A 25,068-nucleotide genomic window follows, 5' to 3' on the forward strand; every position below is an offset into this window, starting at 1 on the left:
AGTTTGCGCCCTTGCTGTTTCCCAGCGGCCACCGAGAGAGCCGGGGAGAGGGAACGCCACCCGTTCCATCCTCGCCTCCACAGGGGGCCCCTTTTTTTTTGAAAAAAAAGGCGAGGGTCTAGTGATTGTTAACGGCTAGATCCTTGGTTTACCCAATTGTCTTTTGCTTCAGGTTCACCTGGTTAAGGTGTATCAGTGTCCCCCATGAACAAAGCACCAATCCTTATCCCATGTGTCACTGCGGGCGCGGACCTTAAACTCGCTACTGTACCTCAATGGCGCATGGGTGACAGTATCTGACTGCTGTATTCTCGTAGGATGTGCTTTGGTTCCCAGGATTTATACTGTTTATGACTGGTATTACTGTATGCAGGACACTGAAATTGTAACTCTGGAACTAGTGGTGGTCTGAGAACTCCTATTATATTGCACTTTATACCTCTACTGCTTTTGAATGAGTAGCTCAGTCTTATCAGTTATAGCATTGGCACTGTCTAAGCCCTTATCAATGTTGCACTCATTCCTTCTTGCACTCATACCTAGTAGTTATACTGATGTAACCTTTCTGTGTAAACGTCTAAGGATAAGGGGTATCTAAAGGAAAACAAAGGTAAAGTAACCTCATGTGGATCCCTAACGAACTGCCTGGTCACTTGAGCTTGGAAGTACAGCACAATGTGCCAACAGCTTTTGACTGTGAGCTACTGTGCGACTTGGCCATCTCCTTCAAAGTGACAACGATTTTAGTCTTTAAAAAATGACGCTGTAAAATAATAACCATTAAATGTGCATGCACAGTAAATAGTTCAGTGTGGGTGTTTATGTGGAGGAGTGCAGGCAACAGGAAGAGAGAGGAATATCATCTTATGTTTCTTCGCAGGGTGCTAGAACAACATAAGTCCTGGTAATTAAATTCACTGGGAAAAAAAAAGTTTCATTTCTTTTTTTTCTGTTCAAATTGCAAATTAAATGAAATTGATTATATAAATGACTAATGGAGCTCAAAAGTGTTTTGAGTGTAGCTGTCTGGGTGACAACTGGTTGACAGACTTGATAATTCCACAAGAGGGGGCTAGCACTTGATCAAGATCACACTGTCCTGTGCCATACTGGCACTTTCTTCACTTCATATTTCTTCACTTCTTGCAAGTTTTATGCCCATTTCCACTGTGCTATCCAGCTAGGGCTTTGAGTCTTCTTTCCTTTTTGCCAACACCAGGCATAAATGAATGTGAGAGGCCTCCAGGAACACGTTTACTAAAACGGGAAGGAGGAAATGGATTTCCAATGTACCTGGAATTAGCTAGGCAGTGAGAGACTCCAAAGTGTCATCATTACTTGTACAGAGCAGGTGTACTTTTAACAGAGAAGAGCACCCAGCAGACCAGAAAGACAGCACACCCTCTCTAAGTAGCCCCTTTTCTACTCCTCTGATCAAAGTTGCAATAGACAGAAGTAAGAGGTCACTCCCAAGTTCTGAGAAAAAAAAAAAAAAAAAAACACAGCTTTGTGAGTTTTCACTCTGTCAGTTCATAATGCCTTTGTCCAAGAGTCATACATGTCCATCTTTTAGTGAAAAGTCAGATTTAAAATTGAGGAAGCAGTTACCTGATAGATTTCTTTATTGTGAGACAGTTGAATGCTGTGGGTGCCTTTACAGCTGTTGTAATGCCACTTAATCACCTGACCCTGCTGACATTACCACTGTATGTGTGAAAAGCCACGTGCAAGTTATGGTTTTCTTTTGAATTGGGTCCAACATTGACATGTAAACACTGACTTCAGAACTGACAAGTTCAATGAAGGATCTCTAATCATGAATTGACAAATAAGATGAAGGATATCTAATTGTAAATGCAACAACCTACACCAGACTCACATGATGGGAAACACATAAGAAAATGATTTACAGTTTACTGAAATAAATTAGCATGCTTTCATATGTCACGAAACACCACACAACATCTCACGAGTTTACTCGGAGGTTATCCGGAATATGAATTGCCCTGTCTTGTATGGGAAGTCTGGTATTATAAATCCTAAGAGCCACTGTGCCCTGCAAGCAATCTAACGCCTAATTAATCCTGAAGGTGTTCTGTTCCACCGAGGGCCCCCTTCCGTTCTGAAAGTCCATACGCTCTCACTTTGAGCCAGCCTTTCCTGTGTCCCTGCTAGCCCTCTCCAACCCAACATCACATCACACGGTTTTATTATTGATTGTTTTATTACAACAAACAACCAGAGCATATTTTTTTATTTCCTATTTAAATGTATACTTTCATAATTCATATTTTTAAATCAGTTTGAGGCATAAGCTAAGTTTGATAAATGCTTGGGTCTTCATAAGCGGCAAGGACTTCATAAAAATTAAAGAAAATAGTATTACATCAATGTATGATTTGCTTGGAGGTATTCCTATTCCGAATGCACTCACTCATCTGTGTAGCAGTCTGTATATTTTGGAATCATGTTTTTCAAACTAGACTGAATTTTGAGCTCAAAACAAGGTAATGGTAAAAAACAGTGGTGCTGATATCCCTATAGACACCGGTACAGTTCCCATTGGGCCATGTTTCCTTTCCATTTGAGAGAAGCCTTTTGTTAGCTCTGGACATGGTCCAAGCTCCCTTGGTTAACTAAGGACGGCCTTCCCAGCTGAGGGGGAGATCAGGCAGGAAGCCTCTTGAGGTGTGGAGAGCAGGGCGCCATGGGGGTTTGTGCGGTACCAAGCGGCTTGCGGTTCAGCCACGCGTATGAATGGCTGGGATGACCACTGTCAAAGGACAGAGGCAGATGAGGACTAACCTCTCCCCTCATGTAAGGTCATTAAAAGGACGGGGAGGGATGGGGGAGGGGAGGCTTCTCTGCTGCCTGAGAGGCGCAGATAACCCCACCGCCTGTGGAGAATCATGGGAGCCAAGGCTATGATTCATCAGAACCTATTTGGTACCTGAGCGTCTATGAAATTGCAATGAACTTGATTGCGTTTTAAATGAAGTGTGAGGCTTTTTCAGGTTTTATTAATGTGCAGTCAGGCCAGAAGAGCTAGCCACGGCAAGTGAGGGGGGGAAGGCAACACCGGAGCAGCGGCTATGCATTACTAACTCATAAACCTGGGGTCCCGTTTGGAACAGGATGTCCAGGGTGCCTTGGAATGGATGACCTGTCGTTCCAAAAGGTGATTTCAGCCAAACTCATTTCAGCCAATTTCCTCTGGCTCAGAAATTCCTCCCAGTGTGTAAAAAAAAAAAAAAGTGAGCCGATGAACTGCAGTTGAGTTAACAGTCTTATAGGTCATATTTTGCATAAGAGTCAGACTAGAGCTCATTATGGCTCTAACCTTTTCATGTACAAAGTGCTCCCGTTAAATGTAAAAACATTATTGTATGATCATTTAAGACATAAAGGGCTTCTTTCTCAACCCATAAAAATAACTTATTCAGAATAATACAGTAGGCTACCACCTATTATAGGGAACAAAAAGACAGTTGAATGGCTGTATTTAGATTCAGGTGGCTTTTGCATAGTACTGGGCTTGTATGTTTCAGTAGAAATTGTTAACCCCTTAAACACAAGCACTCCATACAGGCACCACTTAGCAGAGCTCACATTCCGCACTGGTTTTCTCCACTACTGCAAAACAATGGGTTTTTTTTTCATCTAAAATGCTTCTATCTGGCTTTGGGTTAGAAGAATTTCCAGTGAGAGAGAGGATAATGTTTGATAGAGTTTGATGTAATGCAGGTGTTAAAAAAAGATTTGATAAGTGAGAGACCAAGTAATAAAACAGAGAGATGGTTACAGTGAAAAGGCTGTACAAAAAAGTATACGATTCTGTTTTTGTCCTTTGCTCATTATTTGTTTCAGTCTCAATTATGATATGAAATGTCTTTATAAATGTGTCTGTCCTTATTTTCCTTCAAAATCTGTTGCTTTGTCATAGGCAAGGTTGCTGTATCAATAATTACATATGGCTATTGGCCCATATTATTCCCAACAAGTATGTCTCTATAACAAACATGACATCTGTTTAGTCAGGTCCTGGTAAGCATACATTTCATCAGAGCCTAAAACCAGTGTTTCAATCGGTGCTTATGAAGAACAGTGAAACTACAACCACCTCCTCATAGGTAAGGAAGGTGTTAATGGCTCTCATGATGTGGTTTTCACACCTTCCCCTCTAGAATTTCTAACGCTTTAGAGCTGTACTATCGCTAATTTGATGTGGCAATATTAATTAATGATCTTTTCTTCACGGCTTCTGAAAGGCTGTTTATATTTAGACTGATTAGGAGTCATAGATTAAGATGGAAAACAAATCGGCAAGCTGCTCTCTGGTAGATCAGGTCACCTTGATGGGTCTGAAATTAGCCTCAATTCACACATGTAAGGGAAAAAATGCTTGCTGTTTGATTCCAGCATCAGGCTTTAAATGATTAACTCTCTGAAAAGTGCTTAAAGGTTAATAAAGCCACAAAAAGAAGGGGACAAGTAGAGAAATATATATAAGTACTACAGATGATTTCACTGTCGTGATCTAGAATGAGTCAAAGAGAGGAATAAGCCTCATGTTCAAATGGACAAAAGTGTCAATGTGTGCTTAATATTCTGATTTGAATGTATAATTTAACGTGATCATAAGTAGTGCTTTTCAAGAATATAGTGTTGCAGGAAAAAGGAAAGTCTGATATGCGTTATTAATGCTTTAGATTAGGTTACTGCGGCAGGGATTGTGGAAGAATGCATTATTTCTTAAATGACAAGATTGTCATGGTGCATCAACCACCAGAGGGCATATTTTCAAAAATATGCCAAACTAAATTACCAATATGAGCCACCTGGGGGTGGAAGCAAGCACCTGGGTCATGGGTCAGTGTACTTTAATTATATTAGATATGCGTGTTGACTTTGACACTGTTTTTTGGTGGATTTCAGATGGATTCATTTACTAATTCATGATTGACTTATTTGTATGTGTTGCTCCATCCCACAAATTATTTTTCCCCGTAACTCCTTCAGTCCCCACACCCACAGCAAAAAACGTGAAAAAGAAAGAACCAAACAGAGAAATACACACACACACACACACACACACACACACACACACACACACACACACACATATCTCTGCGTTACATGTCCAGGAACTAGTCTCTCCACGTTGAGATGGAAGTACCTTTTATTGTCTTTGTGTTCCAGTCAAATTTACAGAACCTCTCTGCAGGGGGTGAAAGGAAACCATCCTGGGTGCTCATTGGACTCAGAAAACAGAGCAGAGAAGACACACAAGAATCACACTAGTAGAAGAAGCCTTTGATCGTACAAAGACTACAGCGTTGGCAGTGTGCAAAGTAGGATTTTCTGAAGTAACACTTTGCAGGGTGGAGAGTATGGAAGTCCTCTCTCTGACAAATTCATGTACACAACCACTTCACATATACCGACTCTAGCACATTGTTCAGACAGAGACAGAATCTGGGCCTTGCCACAGGAAGCAATCCGTTTGGGCATTATGGCTGACAAGGTTTTATTTTTTGCCGTGTCACCACAGCCTAATTCTCATTCTGTCATCTTTATGCATTTCTTCGCTGGAGCCAAGGTCAGACAGAGAGAGAAAGAGAGAGAGGGAGAGAGAGAGAGAGAGAGAGCGAGAGAGAGAGAAAGAGAGAGAAAGAGAGAGAGAGAGAGAGCAGCCTTTAGCAACATGGTCGACAACTTCCCATCGTACGCCAGTGAAGACCCTGATCTGTCCTTCAGCGAAGCAGATCCTCTCTGTCTTATGAGAGGCTTGTGTTGACTTGGCAGCGTTTCAGGTCTTTGTCACACTGAGGAGAGATTAAGTGCCCAATCAACCTCCGGACACAGGGTAATCATTTCACTCGGTAATGTGCCCTGAGTCTTGATGCCAAATTACATTTTGCTCTGCAAGTTCCAAGCCGAGAAATCTCCAACCACTTGCAGACCAAGAGAAATCTATTTGCCCCCACCATTTTCGCTGAGCTAATGGCTAATTAATACCAGGAAGATTAGCTAAATTCTCATGCGTAACTAATATGCCCCTGATTTTGATGCTGAAGTTTAAATAATAGATAATATCTCAGGCAAAACCATCGTAATAGAGGGGTCAGTAATAAGAGGACAGCCATCAATCTATTGATAGCCAGGTTGGCTTGATCTATTAAATTCTTGTGAAGTAAGCAAATCTGGGAATGGTGAAGTAATAGCTTTGCAGCTAAGGTCATACTTTGCAATGGCCTTGCACCTTTGTAATTACAGATGTACATGCAATATAATTATTATGTAACAATACGATGTTACACACTATTTGCTGTAATTCTCAGCATTTATTGTACTTACACTGTGCTCATGTGACGCATATACACTAATCTTCTACAGCATATACAGTAATCTTCTCATTCCATGAGATCTTAGTTTATGCTTGCTCTAAAGAAACCACAGTTCACTCAGTGACTGATGAAAATAATTAGAGATACCCTTTTTTTCTGTCACGTTATCCATAAAAATAACAGACTTAAACCAAGATAATCATATTCAGCTGTCTCCATCTATTCAAAAGTCTTTTGCTCTAATCAGTCAATGTGAGAAAAATTAATGAGTTGAAATGTAATTCACTAATAACAATAATAATAAAATAACAAAATATAATAATGGCATGGCAGGACATGAAAGACAGCCAAATTCACCTCATGTTAGATCATGAGGTACGTGCCGTGTCTCGCACTTGGGCTTTGTGCCTTCCTGCATGTTTTCCTCCGTGCTCTCTGCCACCTTGGCATTCGTTGTACAATAACAGGATGATAGGAACACGCAGCAGAGCGGGCTGTACTTTCAGGAGTGTCAGAAGAATGAATATGCAGTCTTTGATGATGGGTGCTGCGTACAAGGACCCAGCCTGCCTCTGTGCAAGTGCAAGTGTGTGTGTGTGTGTGTGTGTGTGTGTGTGTGTGTGTCATTATTTAGAGATGTGCATCACAGCATGCAGTTTGGATGAGGGTTCAATTTTTCATTTACGAGTGGAAAAGTGTTGCCTGCAACTTATTGTTCCTGTTGGCCTGGGGCAACTCATACTAGCATGGCGGGTTTCGCCTGAGAAGGGCTCTCTCTCTGCGCCAGCAAGTCCTCATTGGTGGCTGACTGCCGTTTCATTCTTCTGCCAAGGTGACCCTTTGCTGCCCGGCTCCTCCCTCTTCTCTCTCCCCAAATCTCAGCAGACCTAACATGGAGGAGGGGGTTTGCTTTAACCCTCTCCCTGCCTTCAACACACTGACTTTCACCCTGATCTCTTTTTTTCTTTCATTTGCTTCTTTGGCAGAATGCAAATCTATTTAAACTAAGCTGCTTTTATTCATCTGAAAATTGATGTGATTTCTTTTATTTTCCATGGCTAGGCATTTACTCCTGACCAGGCATTATTCTCTGAAAAAACAACATTCAGTTTCCAGTCCTGAAATTCAGAAAAAACCCACAATACTAATTAGTCAGGGACTCCCCATAAAGACCCTTACAGACTGGCCCTGCACGGCACAGACCGCATGGAAACTCTCCGCTATTCCCTAACCCTGCTCATTAACTGTCACTGGGGTGTTTTGCTTTTTCAACATTTTTACAATTTTCAACACTGAATCCTTCCGTCCGTGGGTTTGCTCCATCAGGTTACACTGAATCAGAGTAGGTCACTCAGGGATACGGCAGAATGCTCGTCAAACTGCATACAAACCCGGTCTTCGCCTACCTTACTGCACTGTAACAAATCAAAGTGATCCCTTTGTGTAAAGGTTGTGCAAAGGAACAAGTACATGATCTTGTTTCGTTCCAATTAGATCTCTGGCAGTGTACACACTCCAGACTAGTTGTGTGTTTGGTGCTGCTGACACTATTTAAACTCTACATTGAAAGAAGTGATGCCATTGCTATGTCATAAACATTTTTTTCAACTTTGCTTGGTGGTTTGTATTTATATATTTGTAACTATTTATAATATGTGGTTCAGCAACTGTCGCTGTGTATGACCCAAAAAAACAGTATCAACAGAGAAACAGTTTGTCATCTGAAGGATGAATGCAACACCCAATCCATCAGGCCCCAGTCTCACACAGGAGTACCTGCATCCCAGGCCCTCTGAGCGGCCTCTCTTTCGTGAAGCTGGCCCCAGAGCTCCAGGGCAAACGCCGCTCCAGTATATGGGCCTCCCTCAAGGCTGCCAACTGGCACGGACCAGATCCAGATCACTGATCTCAGATCTGTGATCCGAGGGCCCACAGAGCCCCACGCTGAGAAAGCTCCGGCACCGGACGATCCAATAAGGATCCCGGGGAATTCCTCGTTTGATGTGTGTCCTTCGGCACTTCAAACCGACTCTCCCCCGACTAACAGACATCTATTGCGTCTGACTTTCAAGAATTTCCACAAGCGACCGATTTCTGGAACTAAACGGGTGAGGCAAATCCTCTCGAAATCCCTTTAAACACCATAGCGAGAGAAGAAAGGAAAAGTTTCTCCGAGGCGGACATGAGCAGGTTGTTTGGGTGATGTTGTTCGAGAGGGAGGACAACATTCGCCTGGCTTTTTCCCCGCAAGCTAGGAGGGGAATATTAATACAACGCACTCTGTTTAGCAACAGTCACAGATACTCGCATGCTGTGGAAAAATTCAGCATGGCCACATAGCCGCAGGACCAGCTATTTCAGGTTTACAGGCTTCTAAAAAATCTTCTACTCTGTGAATCCTCAGAACAAGCAACGGCATGTAAATACAATAATGGATTAGCTGCCCTAGTTTAGGGATAACTACAGTATTAAAATTGAGATTACTTATAAATGTTGTCTTTTAGGGTTGCGGGAAAAAAAGCATAATAATATGACTATTTATATTAATATGGGTAGGTTATAAAATAATACACAAATGAGCAATCTCTGCCCGTGAGTTCAAAAGGAAGCCTTTTTCAATCACTCCAAAGGGTGCTGGAGTTCTGCTGAAAAAAAATCCATTTTGAAAGTTTTAAAAACTAGTTTCCCTATACTGATTGCTATTTGCATATTTTACTAATTTAACACTGGAATTGGTTTGTGGTCTGTTTGTCTATTTGCTCTCTGCTTTTCCATCTCCTTTGGGCGACAGACTCAATGAATGTTTATAGACACAGAGGTGCTGAACATGAAAAAACAAGGGATTGTGTGAGAAAAAAAAAAAAGTTTCCCAATTACGGCTTTCTAAACACACGGAAAACCTCATTTCAAAGTAACAGTGCTTCCTCTCCTGTTACAGACACAAGGACAATAATTTGCTTCATTTACATGCTTTCCATCTGAACAGATCACTGAGCAGATTCTGTTTACCCATAGCCTTTGCTTTCCCAGTGAACACAGACATTTGCATGTTTCGGAAAGATATGCCACACTTTCCGTCCAAAGTAAATGTTAAGTCAGCCTGCAAACACTCTCCCCCTACCCCCCCCCTCCCACCCACCCATTGCTCCTCCCCCTTAATTAAGCGTCAGCTCATAATTCCGCAAAATCCCAGCTCTCCCGCCGACTGGGTTTATTATAGGCCACCATAAGGAAGAGAGTGCCTGCCAATGGCAAGCTGGCAGTGCTCACCTGGGGTAAATGAGGGCATTTGTTCCTGCTGGGTATATGGCTGGCTCTCCCTTCAGGTGCCAGCCTGATGTTAAAGAGGGCCTGAAGAGCGAGCTGTGCCGCCTGGGTCTTTGCCAGCTTCTTGCTGTGTCCCGAGCCTTCGAATATTCTCCCGTCGACCCGCACCGCCATTACGAAAGTCTTGATGCGCTTGCCCTCTGCGCTCTCCGAGAGGCAGACGTATCTCAGGCCCGGTCGCAGCTCATTTAGCAGCACCACCGGGTTCTTCTCGCCCTCTGCCTCAGACGCCGCCCTGCGCCTCTTCTGTTTGGCCTGGGCCATTAGGTCCAACGTGTGGCAGAGTAATCTCCCGTGCCGGAAGGCGCTGGAGAGCAATTCATTCTGCGCCGACCTGTAGCAGGGGAGGCTGTCGCCGCGCGCCGACGGCTCGAACTCCTTGAAGAGCGTGTCCGGGAAGTCGGCCTGGTCCGAGGTGAAGTCGGCCGCCGGGTTGCCGAGGTTGCCCATGGCGAAGTGGGCCTGGGAAGCGTTGGGGAACTGGACGAAGGATTTGAGGGCCAGCTCAGCCGCCCTCATCTTGGCCTTCTTTTTCGTGGGGCCGGTGCCTTCGAATGTGAGTCCGTTTACCTCCACCGCGATGGAGAAGAGGGGTGCGTGCACAGGGCCCGTCTGCGAAACCATTTTGTACTGCAGGCCCGGTTTCAGCTCATTCAGCTGGACCAGGGCATTCTTTGGCGTGTCGGACCAGGACAGCTTTTTGTAGATCAGGCGCAGTTTACAGAGGTGTCCGTTATTTCCTTCCTCCAGGGGACGCTTCCTTTTCAGGCTGGAAGTCCCGCCTCTGGCTGTGTCAGAGCAAAAGATTGATTGGCGGTCCCCAGGGACAATGGCACAGTCCTCTAGATTACCAATATTCCTGTTCTCCTTCACCTCAGCACTGCTAGTACCTGATGGCCCAGGAAGAAGAAGAACAGATACAGTTAGATGAACTAATGATAATGTTTGTGTGACTTGTGAAATTTGTGATTATTTGAGAAAATGACTGGATTTTAATTTAATTTTCACAGCTTCAAAATGGTGAAATTTTAATTGTGAATCCTGCATTCCATCTTTTCTTTTAAATCTTTGTCTTAAAAAAAAAAAAAAACAACTCACAGGTGTCTTAAGGTGAGAGAACTGCTTCACAGCCCAGAAACATGATAACGAGCACATCTGACATCTTCCATAAAAGCCACAGTTCCCTAAGACCACAGCAGGAAGGCCTGCCTTATTTAAGAGTTCTAAAATCCAGGTACATATCTGCTAAAACAGGGTATTAGAGGCCAAATTATTTTGTAATCTGTGATGAAATTGGCTTTGACACTGTGGTTAAAGTGGGTGTTATTTGTCCCTTGTTTCCCAAGCAAAGCACCAATCCCTTTATAATAGAGGGATAGCAGTAGGCGTTAAAAGAGTCTTTGAGGATAGAGCAGTCAAGCAGCCTTATTACACTTTGATGTTTTCAATGAACTAGGACACTTAGTGATGGGCTGCATAACACGGGGCTCAAAATGCAAAGGCTGCAGCACATTTATGAGACGCGTTTACGCCTAAACGATTTCCAAAGTACCAAAAAAAAGGCACGGATGCAAGTTAACTGGGTGGAGATCGAGCAACTGGCCTGTGAAGGTTGCTGGTTTGAATCCAAGGTGTGACTGTGTACCCTTGGGCACGGGCCTTAGAACATTAACATTTTAAGCTAATTAAAAAAAAAAAAAGCGAATCAGGTAGGCAGATAGGTGGGAAGACATTCTCTTCTATCCACCAACCTAAAACAGAAAATGTTTTCCCATGCCAGACGCAATAGGTTGAACAATGGTTATGTACCTATGTAATATGTACATATGAGCAGGATTTATGTATGCATGACTGTATACATGCATGTTGTCATATGTGTTTGTATCTGGAAGAGTTTTGTCATTACACTTAATCAGCAACTTTGCTTTCGAAAATCATTACCTGCCTAGTAACTGAGCAGTTACACTATTATGCAGTATGTTACTAGACGTAACATATGTTAGCCAAATGTGTAGAGTGTTAGCCAAATCAAAATATGTTTTATTATAACAAGAAATGCAAACATCTTCATCTTCCTTCAGTCAATGCAGCATGGAGTACTTTAAGATGCTCACTATGTGTTTAAGTATATTACCCCACACATTAAATATTTGGTGCTGTGTTGGTTAAAGTAATACAAACCTGGCTATACACATGCAAGCAACAAAATACAGGTCCTGCTTTGATCCAGCTACAAAATAAAGAGGAAATTACTTTTTGCAGGTAATTAGGATTGGAATATGATTTCACATGGGGATTTCCACAGCTGTAGGTGTACAACGCTGCAAGACGCAGTCAAATCTAAACATGAAAGGTGTGATCATTTGTTCTGAGTTGCGGAAGTAAAGAACGGTTTTCGTTCTTCAGAAGGAATATGTTGCAATTTACACAGCAAACATTACCTCAGGTCAGACATTAGAGGTAATTAAGCTGCGCAGACATACACACAGAGATCTTTGAACAGAGTGTTAAAACAATTGCGCCCCCCAAACCAAGTCTTAGGAAGCAGTGATAACACTTACTTAAAGTGTCTTCGTCCTCGGTGCTGGCCACGCCGGGGCTCATGTATTTGAAGGGGGCGATGTACGCCGAGAGCATGCTGACTTTCTCTGAAACCGACATAAAAAAACAGCAGAGGCACACCATGAGCACGGAAAGAAATGACAGAGCCCCCCCCCCCCCCCATTACCGCTTTGACACAGCCCTGGCACCGGTGTGGCCTAAACGCAGACCATGTCCCGGGCGCTTTCCATTCCGGGTGAGGAGCATGTATAATGGCTCAGAATTGCTTTGGAGCCGTTTGAGCCGAGCGGCGGCTCTCTCTCTCTCTCTCTCTCTCTCTCTCTCTCTCTCTCTCTCTCTCTCTCTCTCTCTCTCTCTCTCTCTCTCTCTCTCTTTCTCTCTCTCTCTCCTGCGAGCGCTCTTTCACCCGCACCTGGGCTTCTGTTGTTTACAGTGTTGCAAGTTTCCTATTAAGGACACTGTTCGGTCGGCTGCTTCCCGCCGCAGACGGAGAGAAATTGACAGGCCAAACGGGGGATCCCTTAATTAGATCCCTCACATCTGAACGTTCCTTAATGATCAATGGTTTTTAACGGTCTCGCAGCAACATGAGTGAGGGGAAGCGGGGCGAAGGTGGGGGGGGGGTTAGGGGGGGGTCCAGTCATTCTGGACAACCATGTGAAACTTCACCCACAAGAGCATTGTGGAGAGGCTTACGTTTACGTTGCCAGCAGAGAAGGTTAGTTCAACGCTGCTGCTGCGTCTTGCTACCTCACATAAGAACTGCCGCCTCCCCACAGCACTAATTGAACAAAACAGACCTAACGAGCGCTAATCAACAAGCACCAAAATGTGCACAACATCATGCACAATCGCATTCTGATTTAGCGTGCGCTGAGTTTCAGCATTCAGCTCAGATATCCATGCTATAGCTACAGAAACTGATCTGTTTCCTTTTGTTTTTTTTTGTGACAGAGACAGTGATTGCACTCAAGCATTTAAATCAGCTTTGGCAAATTGCATTAGACAACACAACAGGCACTACTAAAACCATTACCAGCTAAAAGAAAATGAAACATGAATCTGAACTTAAAGCAGCTCTAAATATGAGGGTTTCCTCCCCTTTCTGAACCAAATGAGCCTCAAGGCACATATGATTCAGAATGACACGTGTGTCTGCCTACTCAGAGCATTAGGAAACAAACACCACTATTTGTTCATGTTGACCTAATTGCTAGAATAATAAATCAATGGCCATTACTGTAGGTTACAGAAACTTGTAGTGCAAGTGCAAATGCTCCTAGTATTTTCTTAATAATTTTGAAATTCATTTCTGGGTTGAATGCACTTATAGTTAAGAAAACCAGCCAGCACATTACTGTGGTTTTTAGGACAGGATTTAGGACAAGACCAAATAACCCTATGGTGAATTGAATAAGCAAGTTGTCTTGCTTTTACTCTGAATTCACAGGGCGCAGCATAAGCCTCTAAATGGAAGCCTCTAAATCAAAATAACAAAACAGAACAAGAGAGCTCCAAACAATGAAAAAGAGAGAACATTCAGAAAAATGAAATACATTATTATTGTTATTTTTTTCCATGTGCCTAACATGTTGCGGAAGCTCCAAAATTCTTTAATGCATTTTTCATCATCTTTTCCTGCCTTGGGTCATTAGTAGCCTCTCAGCATCTTTCTGCCGACTTGAGCAAATCTAGTGGGGTCTAATGGGCCCGGCAGACACCTCAAAACAAATATGTCATCAGCCCTGTTTCGCGACGAGGGCCCGACTCGGAGCCGGCGAGTTCACACAACACTCCCTGCTCCCAGCTCTCAGCGGTGATGGATTGGGTACGGAACAGACAGAGAGGCCTGACTGCATTACCTCCGCCACTTCCAGGACCCGCAGGTGACATAAACGTAACGGACAAGGGGACGGCAGGGTACCTGCTTATCCAAGAAGAGCTGAGGGGGGTTGGGAGTGTGTTTGTGGGGGGGGGGGTTGGTTTTGCGGGACCGAACAGGAGAAAATGCTGCTGTTTTGTCACCTTTCTGAGGGCTCTCAAAGTCACTGCTTCACCTGAGAATAGTGTGCTTCTTCTCGTGGCTGTGTGAATGTGTATTTATTTATTTATTTATTTATTTATTTATTTTTGACAGTGACTTGTAATGTGAGGAGCGAGATAAGGAACTGAAATCCAATTATTTCTGCTTCCAAGCAGCGGTCAGGATTTTTACCCCATCAAGAACAAACAGGATTTCTAGGTCATGTACACCCAACAAGCTAAATTTCAACAGACCAGGGGACTCTGCTTGCTCACTCCCTGAACACAAAACTTTCTGAGCCAGGTGCTGCAAGGTGATGCTGGGAGTAAGCATGGCATGGTGATATCGGTTCACTGCGGACTGGTGCGAGCTCCATGCATTCAGATCCAGTATTGCTTCAAGCAGACTACTCCAAGATTTCGAAGATCACAATGCTGATCTAAGTGGTCTCGTCACTATACCCAGGTGATTTGACGTCCTCCGCTTTGCACAAGTGAATTTTTGTGAGCACAGAGGGGTCTTTTGGAATCTGTCGCTCGATTTCCTTCAAAAAACATGCTTGCAGAGGCAGACCAGAAGTGAACGCCTCATAAAAGCATGCACCTTAGACGGGTTATCAGTGAAGCAGTTCAACAGTCGACTGTATTCTCCTGTATTCTCTGGCTTGAGCGCAGTGTCTGTGACTGCCCGCTGAGCCCACTATATAACAGCAGCTGCTCTCCTGAATGGTTCAATACGAGAAGCTGTGAAAGAACTACTGGTGGACTGAGTTTAGTCACAGTCCCTTGAATCAGAAAAAAGGCACCTGATATATGTGTGTGTGTGTGTGTGTGTGTGTGTGTGTGTGCTTGTGTGTGCTTGTGTGCTTGTGTGTGCTTGTGTGTGTATGTGTGTGTGTATTCATTTTTGTTTGAACTTGAAGTAAGATATAGGCATGAAGGAAAGATAAATAAAAAGGAAGGTAAATTTAAATTGAATAGAAATACTAAATTTAGCTGGGCCCAAAACATGCCCAGTTTTCTGTGGCAACTGGATTTTTCAACAAGCAGAGTGAACAGCCATGTGCCAGTTAGTGCTGGTGTTCCTTCACTGTAGTCTAAGACTGTTTCTAGCCTGAAATCAGCATGGTGAACTCATTCACACTTGTGCGTGTGTGCTATCATATTGTACTCTTATTCACAGCATGCTAAGCATATACCCAAGGGAACTTGCACAGCTTCTGATGTGCAGGTGAAAAATTAACAATATTAGCAGATTATTTTTTGTAAAAAGTAATACGTTCAGTAACGGTATAGGAATAAAGGGGAAGCAAAGACGATTACCCAAAAGGAAACAACAGCAAAACAGGTTTGTGGTTTGGCTAAGATCGTGAGTACTACCATCTGAATAATCACAAACCAAGACATACTGTATTTTACATATGCATTTGGCTATATTTAAGAAACTGTATTTCAGTGAAATAATTGTTTGAACTATAAATATAATTATGCACTGTTATAAGATGTCATATTAACATAGTTTATTTTTTGATTCCATTAAGGTGATAAACTACTAATTACAGTCTAAAACCGTACAAACATGATACATTCAAAGTGAGGCATGAAAAATAACTTTGAAAGAAAAGAGCTAGTGTCATAAATCCATGAAAATGTAACCTGTATCACTGTAAGATCCAGTACATTTTAAACCTACAACATGACCACACAATACATCCAGTTACCTGTTACAAATAAAAGGATTCCATAGATTCATCATCAGTTACACATCATATGGAGTCTTGAAGAACTCATAAGAGAGCTACAGATGCAGTTGGTTTCTTAAATGCCATGAGACCTGAAAAAATCAATATAATTTATTTTACTGAAATCTGTTTATATAAAAAACTGAGATGTGGATGCTATGGGAAAGACTGTTTACCTTTGAGTCAGAATATTATCAGCATATCAACACATCACAGATGATCAGCTGGAACATTGTTAATATTTGAATTTGAGATGAGAAATTGACCTCTGTCATTCTGGTGCTGATCACAACTTACTTTAGTCTAAATTTGAAAGAAAATACCCAAGAAATGAAACAATTCCAGTTCTAGTTATAGTGCTTTTCCCACACAAATGTAACAGGCATTTGCACAATACCTCAGTGCTATACATTGTTTGATACCAAATTCATGAATTTTTTATCACTGAAAGCACGCCAGCACAGAGCACATCAGCTACTATCTCTCTGCTTTTATGTATATAAAGCCAAATATGACATTGCACATTTACTTCTGAACTCAGAGAAGTAGTGATATCACACAGCAATGTGCAAAGGTTGTTCAACACATCAATTGTTCATCGGAAATCAAGGAAGTAGAATGTTAAACACTGTGTAGTACAGGAAAGACATAGCCTTCAGAGGTGGAAAACAACCGCTCTGTACCCATGGGCGACATCCAGGATGTGTTTCTCTAACATGATGATATATTTGCAACATCCACTTTAAGAATCCATACTGCAGTAGGCTGTCATGTCATTGTTAATGAAAACGAAGCCTGTTCAATATTTTCGTGGAATAGAATTCAGCCAGATTGCTTAAGATCATATCACCAGAACATTTCCCCAGTAAGAAACTACACATCAAATTCAGATTTTCACTCCCCCCCCCTCCCCCCGATTTTCTCCTCTAAAAGAAGCCCAAACTAATTTATTGCAATTGAAATTTTAATGGAAATGGATTTTGGCCCCAGGGATTGTGCAGGAGAATAGATTACAGGGAGCCCCCCACTCATCCACCCCATGACATTATAAGAAAGACTTATCTGCAATAATACACCACTTACTAAAATCCTCGAAGACACTACTCACCCAAATACATTCAATCTGTTTTTTTCCCCCCCCTTTTTTGGCGGGAACGTTACATCATCAGAGCTGCGGGCACTTTGACTCCGTGTACACTCTATCCCCAGTAGAAAGGCTATTGAGTCCAACAATGCGAGCCAATAGTTTAACTTCACTGCACCAAAACCGCCTGTCTGGCTTGGTGGGAGAGAGGGGACAGACTCATTTATTTTCAACAAAAAAGAAAATAGGAAATCCAGGTTAGGTTTTTGCGCAGACTTGGCAGACGGCCACGCTCCCATGAGAGCGCCGGTACAAATTAGAAGTGAGAGGATAAGCTCCCTCTTCCTCTATCACCACCGAGGAAAGTAATGAGCCCCATCAGGTTTCCCCATGGCTCAACATAACAAATGGGTCAAATGAATGACTGGAGACACTATTCAAACATGCGGGGAAGCCGGTGACTTGCCTCCTCTTGTAGACCGTACGCGAAGCGCTCGGTGAACTGGCTAAGGAGAAAGGGGGGAGGCCAGGGGGGTCTCACCTCCTTTAATATCTGACTTCCATCACAGCATAGCACTACTGCTAAGCTGTACAGCACAAACAAATTATGCAGGGCCCAGTCTAAGTCCAGCCACGAAACTATGGGTGATGCAGGACAACGTGAAGGTCTGATCTGAGATCTGCGCCGCGTGGTCTGGAGTTGAACCGCAGCGAGGAGCTCCAGTTTCCCCTCACACAACCGCTGCTCATATCCAGCCCCTTCAGGCTGCTTTGAGCATTTTTGCCTTTTGGATTGGCAAGCTTGGGGGGGTAGGATTCATGGCATACGGGCGCGAGGAGGACCAGACGGGCGGATATTTAGCACCTGATTAGCGGCACAGAAGACAGAAGAGCAGGACCATCTGTTTTACATGTGTTATCTTGATCTTTGCCAAGGACTATGGTTTAGGAGGCACATAACAGGATACGGGCAGGGTTCCTAATCCTCCCCACCCAGCCAGTTAATTCCATCATTGCAGATCCCGACAACCAATCACAAACCCCCATGCATGATTACATTAACGTAATGTAATCAGCTTTACGCCCATTCACACCGCTCATCTCCAATATTTTCTGCAAAATCCGGAAAACCAGATCATAATAACACCAGATTCTTCTCCACGGCCTTGATGAAAGTCAGGACAATACCGGCTACCCCTGGCACTAAGCCCCCTAAAAGTTTCAAGCAGGTTGCAAATTCGAATTTAATTCCAGACATTAACTGATGAATTAGCCTCACCCAATCAAATTAACGACAACTGGACAGCCGGGTGAGTGACGATGTACAACACTAAAAATATACAGAAATATCCAGGCCTACAAGAAGTAAGAGTGAATTGAGAGTGGTAAGAAAAGACAGATGGTGTGAGGATGATGTCAAAGAAGTACTTGTATGGCATAAGAGGTAATTCAATATGCCTTATTGCAGATTTAAACAGATCAAGGGGGAGACACAAGTGTAAATTGCATTTTTATTGAGAGCTGGATATACTCCTGAGCAAAAAACAAAAGCAAAAAAAAAAAAAAAAGAAAAACTCACACACTTGACTGAGAAGAATGGTGACTGAAAACGTGTCTACCAAACAACACTGTTACAGCTTGAATTAGGGCAGGACACCTTAAGCAAAGGTGGTTTCCTGTCAAACACAGGACATAACGTGACATGTGACTCTAAAGTCCGCAAATAAAAGCGGAAGCCCCACACAACGGTTACACGATAAAGCTTTTTACCGCAAAACTTCAAGTCAATGGGATGGAGGGTGCTAATGCAAAAATAAATTTTGCATTGCGAGTTTTTTCCGCATTTGCACCTAATGCAAGCAGCTTCCTGATGGCTCTGTCCTGCTGCTCTTACGGTGCTTTTAGGATCTTAAACCACCTTGTCCAGTGAATGTTCCGGAAAAGTGTAGTGCCATTTTTTCCTGCCATTCTTCATAATAGACTGCTTTTCTTCCAATGCAAAGAATAGCTTCAAACTGATTCCCATCTATGAAGTACACTGCACACTTACAAACATTTACACAGATTCTTTCTGATCCTTTTCTACAGTATGTGCATAATGAGTTCAAATGCGTATACAGTATATGTATTTAAGTTGAAATAATATATCATCAGTACATTACTATTTTACAAAATATTAATGGAGACTTGATTCAAAACATTCATAAATCTACAATAATCCTCATGCTAGACTCGCAGACAGGATAATGTGCATTAATTTTTACAGCGGAGAACTAATGAGTATATTGGTATTTTTTATCTTATTTTCCAACTGCAAAACTTAAAATCAAAGGACTCTTTTTTTCTGCAAAAGGTTACGAGGTGATCTTCACCTTTCAGCAGCCAAGGTGCAATCTGTCGAGTGTGGGTGGACCTCTTTGGCTCGTATGATTTACAGAAAATCTCACAATACATTCTTCCTAATTTTAGCAAGTCTTACTTTATTGGTTAAAATAACTGAAGTCCTCCATTTAACAAGATCGTGACTGAGTCACACTTAAAAGCAATTACGGACACAACGGGGGTGAAAGTGACACATAGAATGTGTGGACTGTAACATCCAACACCAGAAACATCCTCTAATAAGATCGCAGATGAACATCAAATGAAGGAAGCCCAAAAATCAGCATCTTCACTTTTATTTCCCTTTGGATATTCCCAGCGCTGCTCTGTCCAATATAATTACATGGCATCATATCATAAGAGATGGTAATGTAAGATCACCCAGTGTAGATTTCATTGGAAATGATCTACACATGAAGGCAATGGTCTTCAGCACAATAGAAGCAGCAGCAGAGGGGATACACTGTATTGGCAGGGTAAGAATAGAGCAGTCTCTCGCAGGTTCACACGAGGCAGGTTTGCACTCGATTCTCCACTAACTCAGACGAGAGTCGTTATTCAGGCCAGTTCCTGCTCAAGCGCCTCTATGTGCCCTCTTCCCGTCACACCGCGCGTCGGGGCAAGACCAGGCTGACCACCAGCCCGCCCTGCCTGCCATCTCATCTGCGGGTGTCTGGAAACATTCAGCGGCTTCCAGGAAAGGTAGGGGAGGGGCGGATGGACTTCCCAAATCAACAGTTCCACATCATCCCCCCCGTCCCCCATTGTGCAGGTGACTGGCAAGGCCAGGCGGTGAGCTCATTCGCTGGGCAGGGGTTGTTGAAGATGGGGGGGGGGGGGGGGGGGGGAGTGGATTGTGGAGTGGCCAGACTGGTGCATCTGCCACTCGGCCATGCTCATTTTGACACAGCATTCTACAGGCTAAGTTAAACACGAGCCACTCCAATGCAGGACTATGGCTATGGAACTAAAAAGTAAGTGTGTGTGTGTGTGTGTGTGTGTGTGTGTGTGTGTGTGTGTGTTTTAAGTTGGACCTTGTTTTATGATTTGATTTTGAAATTGCGTATTCATTATTCCAGTTTTTTGGAAATAAATCAATAAAATCTGTTTACTTAAAGGAGGAACACTCACGCACCAAACATTTTGTGTTTTCCCTTATCGCATGGCATGGATTTGTCATAGGCAAAAAAAGAGAACAAAACAAAGCAGAACATACAAGTAACATTTTTACTGCCAATAACGAAATTTTACAGCGATATTTTATTTTCGCTTTTAACTCCGATTGTGCCCAGATTTTCGTCTCCGTTACCGCTGGGCGATGACGGGACATCACAGCGAGCTCTCACCCTCCGCGTGTCATCCTCGATCTGTCGTATTGGCTTTCTCACCTTCCGGCTCTCCCTGCTTCAGGAAGCCCCACAAATAAACCGCGGCCGGCAGTTTGCTTTGCAGCCTGCCTTTTTATGCTTCCCATCATTACATATATAATCAGGCTGCGCGTCGTTTACACTACTTTGTTCAGCAGAAATTGCTGCACTGATGGTCACAGAAAGCACAGATGGGACGTGGACAGTTTTTCATTGCCTGTTCCATACGATGGAGCCCGACACATCTGGTATGCAGCGAGAAGCATCTTTGCACTAATTTGTTTGTCACTATATATTGAAAGGACTATCTGTCATTCTGTCATGCTTTGGTTGCCCTGTGATGTTTGAAGACATGGCTAGTCAGAAGTTTCAGACGCAGGCCGCTTGGGACCCACTTAAAGCAGCAGCCTGACTGCAGAAACGAGGGGGGGGGTTGAGAGAAAACAGAGAGCATCTCACAGCTGCCTCAAAGAAGCCTCCCTATTTTTCAGCCATGTAGGAGAAACGCCAGCATCCTAACTGTTTACATTTATTTCACAGGAGACAGGAGCAAGTGTTCCAGTGACATCAGCGGCAGTCCTCAGCTGAGGAGGGTCATGGTTTAATTAAATTGATTTCATAATCACTGTTATAAAATGCTTTCGGGAGAAAAAAAAATCTCTCTTTCTCTCACGCTGTAATTATATATATATATATATATATATATATATATATATATATATATATATATATATATATATAGTGTATACATATAATGTCCCTCTCAGAGGCCTGTGTGTGAGGATTTACCAAGAATGTCTCTTCAAAACAAAGAACTGCAAATTCCCACTGACGTAACGTTTCAGGGATTGGGGATGATAAATGTGTTTTGAAATGAGAACGTGTAACCGAGGGTTGCGTTGAGGTGTCTAAACGGCCGCCCATTCTCCTTCCTGGCCTGATCCAATTTCTTTCGCAAAAATCCCAAAGCAAAATTGCAATAAATACAAACTGACAGCTCATAATATCCCTTTTCCAATTCCACACACTTCTCTAAGTATGATTCAGAGGCAATTAAAGAACTGTTTGATGTTGACACATTCAGACTTCCAAATCATGTGGAGACGGGTGATTTACAAAATGTATGGGAATGCATGCAACCATTTGCACTGTACACCAATGCAGGGCAAAGGTAGAAACTAAACGAGGAGAATAAATTGAGTCGAACTAGATAGGATGGTAGGCCCAAGATAAAAACATTTTATGCACATAAATATTTTCTCCAAGGCTCCTCTGTTGGTTGAAGGAGCATGTTCTGATTAAGCATGTTTAACAATTTAAGAGTGGTATGCATCCATTCCTTTCAATTGCCGTTCATCTCAAATCTACCTGAGCAGTTTAAAGTGGGGCAGTTCTCCATCTCCCATGAAAGCTTAACAATACTGTGCCTGAGATCTAGGCCTACTGATGTGCAGTTTGAAATACAGTCTCCTTCTCATAATAAAATGCAGTGAGTTTTTCCGAGGACATCAATGTGAGAAGGTGAGAGAGGCAGCTCAGAACTATTGACTGAGGTAAATTCTGTATGTGCCAGTGCCATGAACAAGACCACAAGGAAATAACGTGACTGTGAAGATTCAGAACATTTATAGCACCTAATAAAAGAAATGAGAAGAAAATCAATCTCAAGAGAGAGAATCTTAAAGCTGGGACAGAAAGTCAGATTTCTGAAGAGGGGTTTATGTCTGGGATGTACACAGGGGAAGTGCATGACCCGTACTACTTGTGTCTGACAGGAGACAAACTGCAGAACACATGAGTATCAGACTGTATAACATAATGCACGGTATACGATTTATTACGTAGAATACAGCTTACACCACACAAATACACTGTTGATGCTGTAGAATTTGTTTGACATTCACAGCATTAAGGCCGGGATTCTACCCTTCTGAATCTGCATGATGAATTTAACTGAAGAGTTCTTTTTTTTATTATTATTTTTTTTTTATAGTGGCTCTAAAATGCACAACACAAACACACACAGAAAACACACTCCAGAATTGCATGTCCCAATTTGGTTTTGCGTTTTCATTTTTTTGTTAGTAACGTGGTCTTAAGGGCCATCACATTTACTCTTTACTGACACAATATTATGAGTTATTAATAATATACAGTATCATGGCAGTCATCTGATATTTTTTGTGCCAAAAAAACATTGAGGCATCTCTCGTAGGAAATTGATAAGAGTGTTTTATCCTTTGTCACATATTTTAGCCAAAGCTACACTATTTATGGACACAAAATGCTTTCTGGGAACCTTAAAATATGAATATGAGTTTTATTTGTGAAAGACTCATTACCTTGTATCTCCAGGAAATATCTCCACTGAAAACAGAATATTAGTCTGAAAACCTTTTTCCAAGACTTTTCAGCATGCTTTGGGGATGCACTTGCTCATAAACCATGGCAATATCAGTGAAGACAGAACATCATCCAAACCACAGAGGATACCACTGCTCTGTCCCAAATAAACATGTCACACGTTAGCGCTGGGATCGGGTTACTTCTTTACGCGTGAGAAGTTTCAGAACTTCCGTTAAAAATAAATAAATAAATAAATAAAATGAAAGCACACCGCTGTGAAACTGCAGCGGGCTGGGCACAAGCTGGAACGGAATCAGTGCACCAACACACATTTCCACCACATTACTCAAATCTCGCATCCGAGAGCTCGACTTGAGGAGCCTGATTTAACACTGCTTAAAACTGCCCGATTGGCCTTGGCACACTCAAGCAGAAATACAAATGATACATTTAGACACATTTAGACATATTCTGCCCCATTTTCCTACTATTGGGTTCCTTTTGAATAATACAACCCCGGTGCCATTACAGAGACAAGTTAAAAGGTTTTTAGTGTAACTTTTCCCTCAGACCAGCTCTTGCAGTGTCAGTGGTTGATGAGTGACATCAAACTAGCCCGTGTGTATTTTTAGAATGAACGTTCCTTCGGGTCTACATAATCATATGTCCCAACGTGTTTTACATTATCGTTTTTCCAAACATTACTTCTACAACCCCCCCCTCTCTATCATTTCTATAATTTTGAACAAAACATTTAAGTTCAGATTTTAGGAAGTTGATAACGACATCAGTGCGACCTAGTTGTTGAATTGAGGGAAATGGCTTCATCATCACTCTGGCTTTATGACGCTTTTACTTTGAAGTACCTGACTCATACCTAGATGACTGGTGTTTTTTAACTCACCTCCGTTCTCCTTTGAAGCGTCAAGAAATAAGGCTATTTTCAGAATGCTGGAAATCATATTTCATATTAAGCAACACATGCAATTGGCTCACAGACATACAATCAGCTTATGCGCAGCTTATGCACTTAAGCAAGATCTCAGGATGCACATCCCCAAAGTCCCTTCCCTGATTCTGTACATTTCCTTCATTTGATGTCCACTTGTACACTATCGCTCTTGTGCTATTGTGCTGTTGTACAGGCCAAAGTTACACGGACACTTTCTTGCATGTGTGTGCTGTTGCATAACATTACATTTGCATAGCAGATTCCCTCACCCAGAGCAACTTACTCCACATATCTTACAATGGATTACAAGCTATCCATCTATGCAGCTGGATATTTACTGAGAGCACACTATTGCTACCCTGTTGCAGCATGCAATAACAATGAATTATATGTATATGCTGGTTTTACCTTCAAATTTTAGCTTCTGTGTAAACAGACAGACCAAGGAGATGCATTATTTGCAAGTTGTGTGTGACACTTCCTTAACCTACTCAACTGTCCAATAAATGTACACTGTATTTTTAGCATGGCCTGTATATTATTACTATTAATAGAGAGTAATTGTTTCAGGGCAGAAATATCCTTCCCTGTCTATACAAATCAGATCTGGAATTAAAACAGGACGAAAAAAGGGAAATCTATTTTATCTGGTTCCTGTCTGCTGGGTATTCGTTATACGCACTAAACTGCATTGCAGGGACGTGTCAAGCATGGTTAGATAAAGATAGAAGATAAAAGGACTTTAAATAAGCCGGCCGTGAAGCAGTGTGGAGTTAACAGGGAGATATTAACATCCACTTAATGCCTGCACAAAGGCAAACATCCCAAGAGGTGTGTATATTAACAGCTACACGGCGTTTTACTCTCCCGCTTAAAAGGGGAGAGGTTCGTTGTGAGCGGCGGGGCCCCCGCTTTCATGATCCTGTCCTGGTTCTGG

General features: G+C 42.5%; 1 protein-coding gene across 1 annotated transcript in view; it reads right to left on the reverse strand.

Moving 5' to 3' along the window:
* The window catches only part of adarb2 (adenosine deaminase RNA specific B2 (inactive)), a 134,236-nt gene that overhangs the window by 35,673 nt on the left and 73,495 nt on the right, over window positions 1-25,068 (reverse strand). Inside the window, exons 2-3 of the mRNA XM_036521280.1 lie at window positions 12,236-12,322; window positions 9,618-10,564 (exon numbers count right to left, since the gene is read on the reverse strand). Coding sequence (XP_036377173.1) covers window positions 9,618-10,564; window positions 12,236-12,322 — 1,034 coding nt within the window. The remainder of the gene's footprint in view (window positions 1-9,617; window positions 10,565-12,235; window positions 12,323-25,068) is intronic.

The sequence above is a fragment of the Megalops cyprinoides genome, chromosome 2 (assembly GCF_013368585.1).
Source record: "Megalops cyprinoides isolate fMegCyp1 chromosome 2, fMegCyp1.pri, whole genome shotgun sequence".
NCBI lineage: Eukaryota > Metazoa > Chordata > Actinopteri > Elopiformes > Megalopidae > Megalops > Megalops cyprinoides.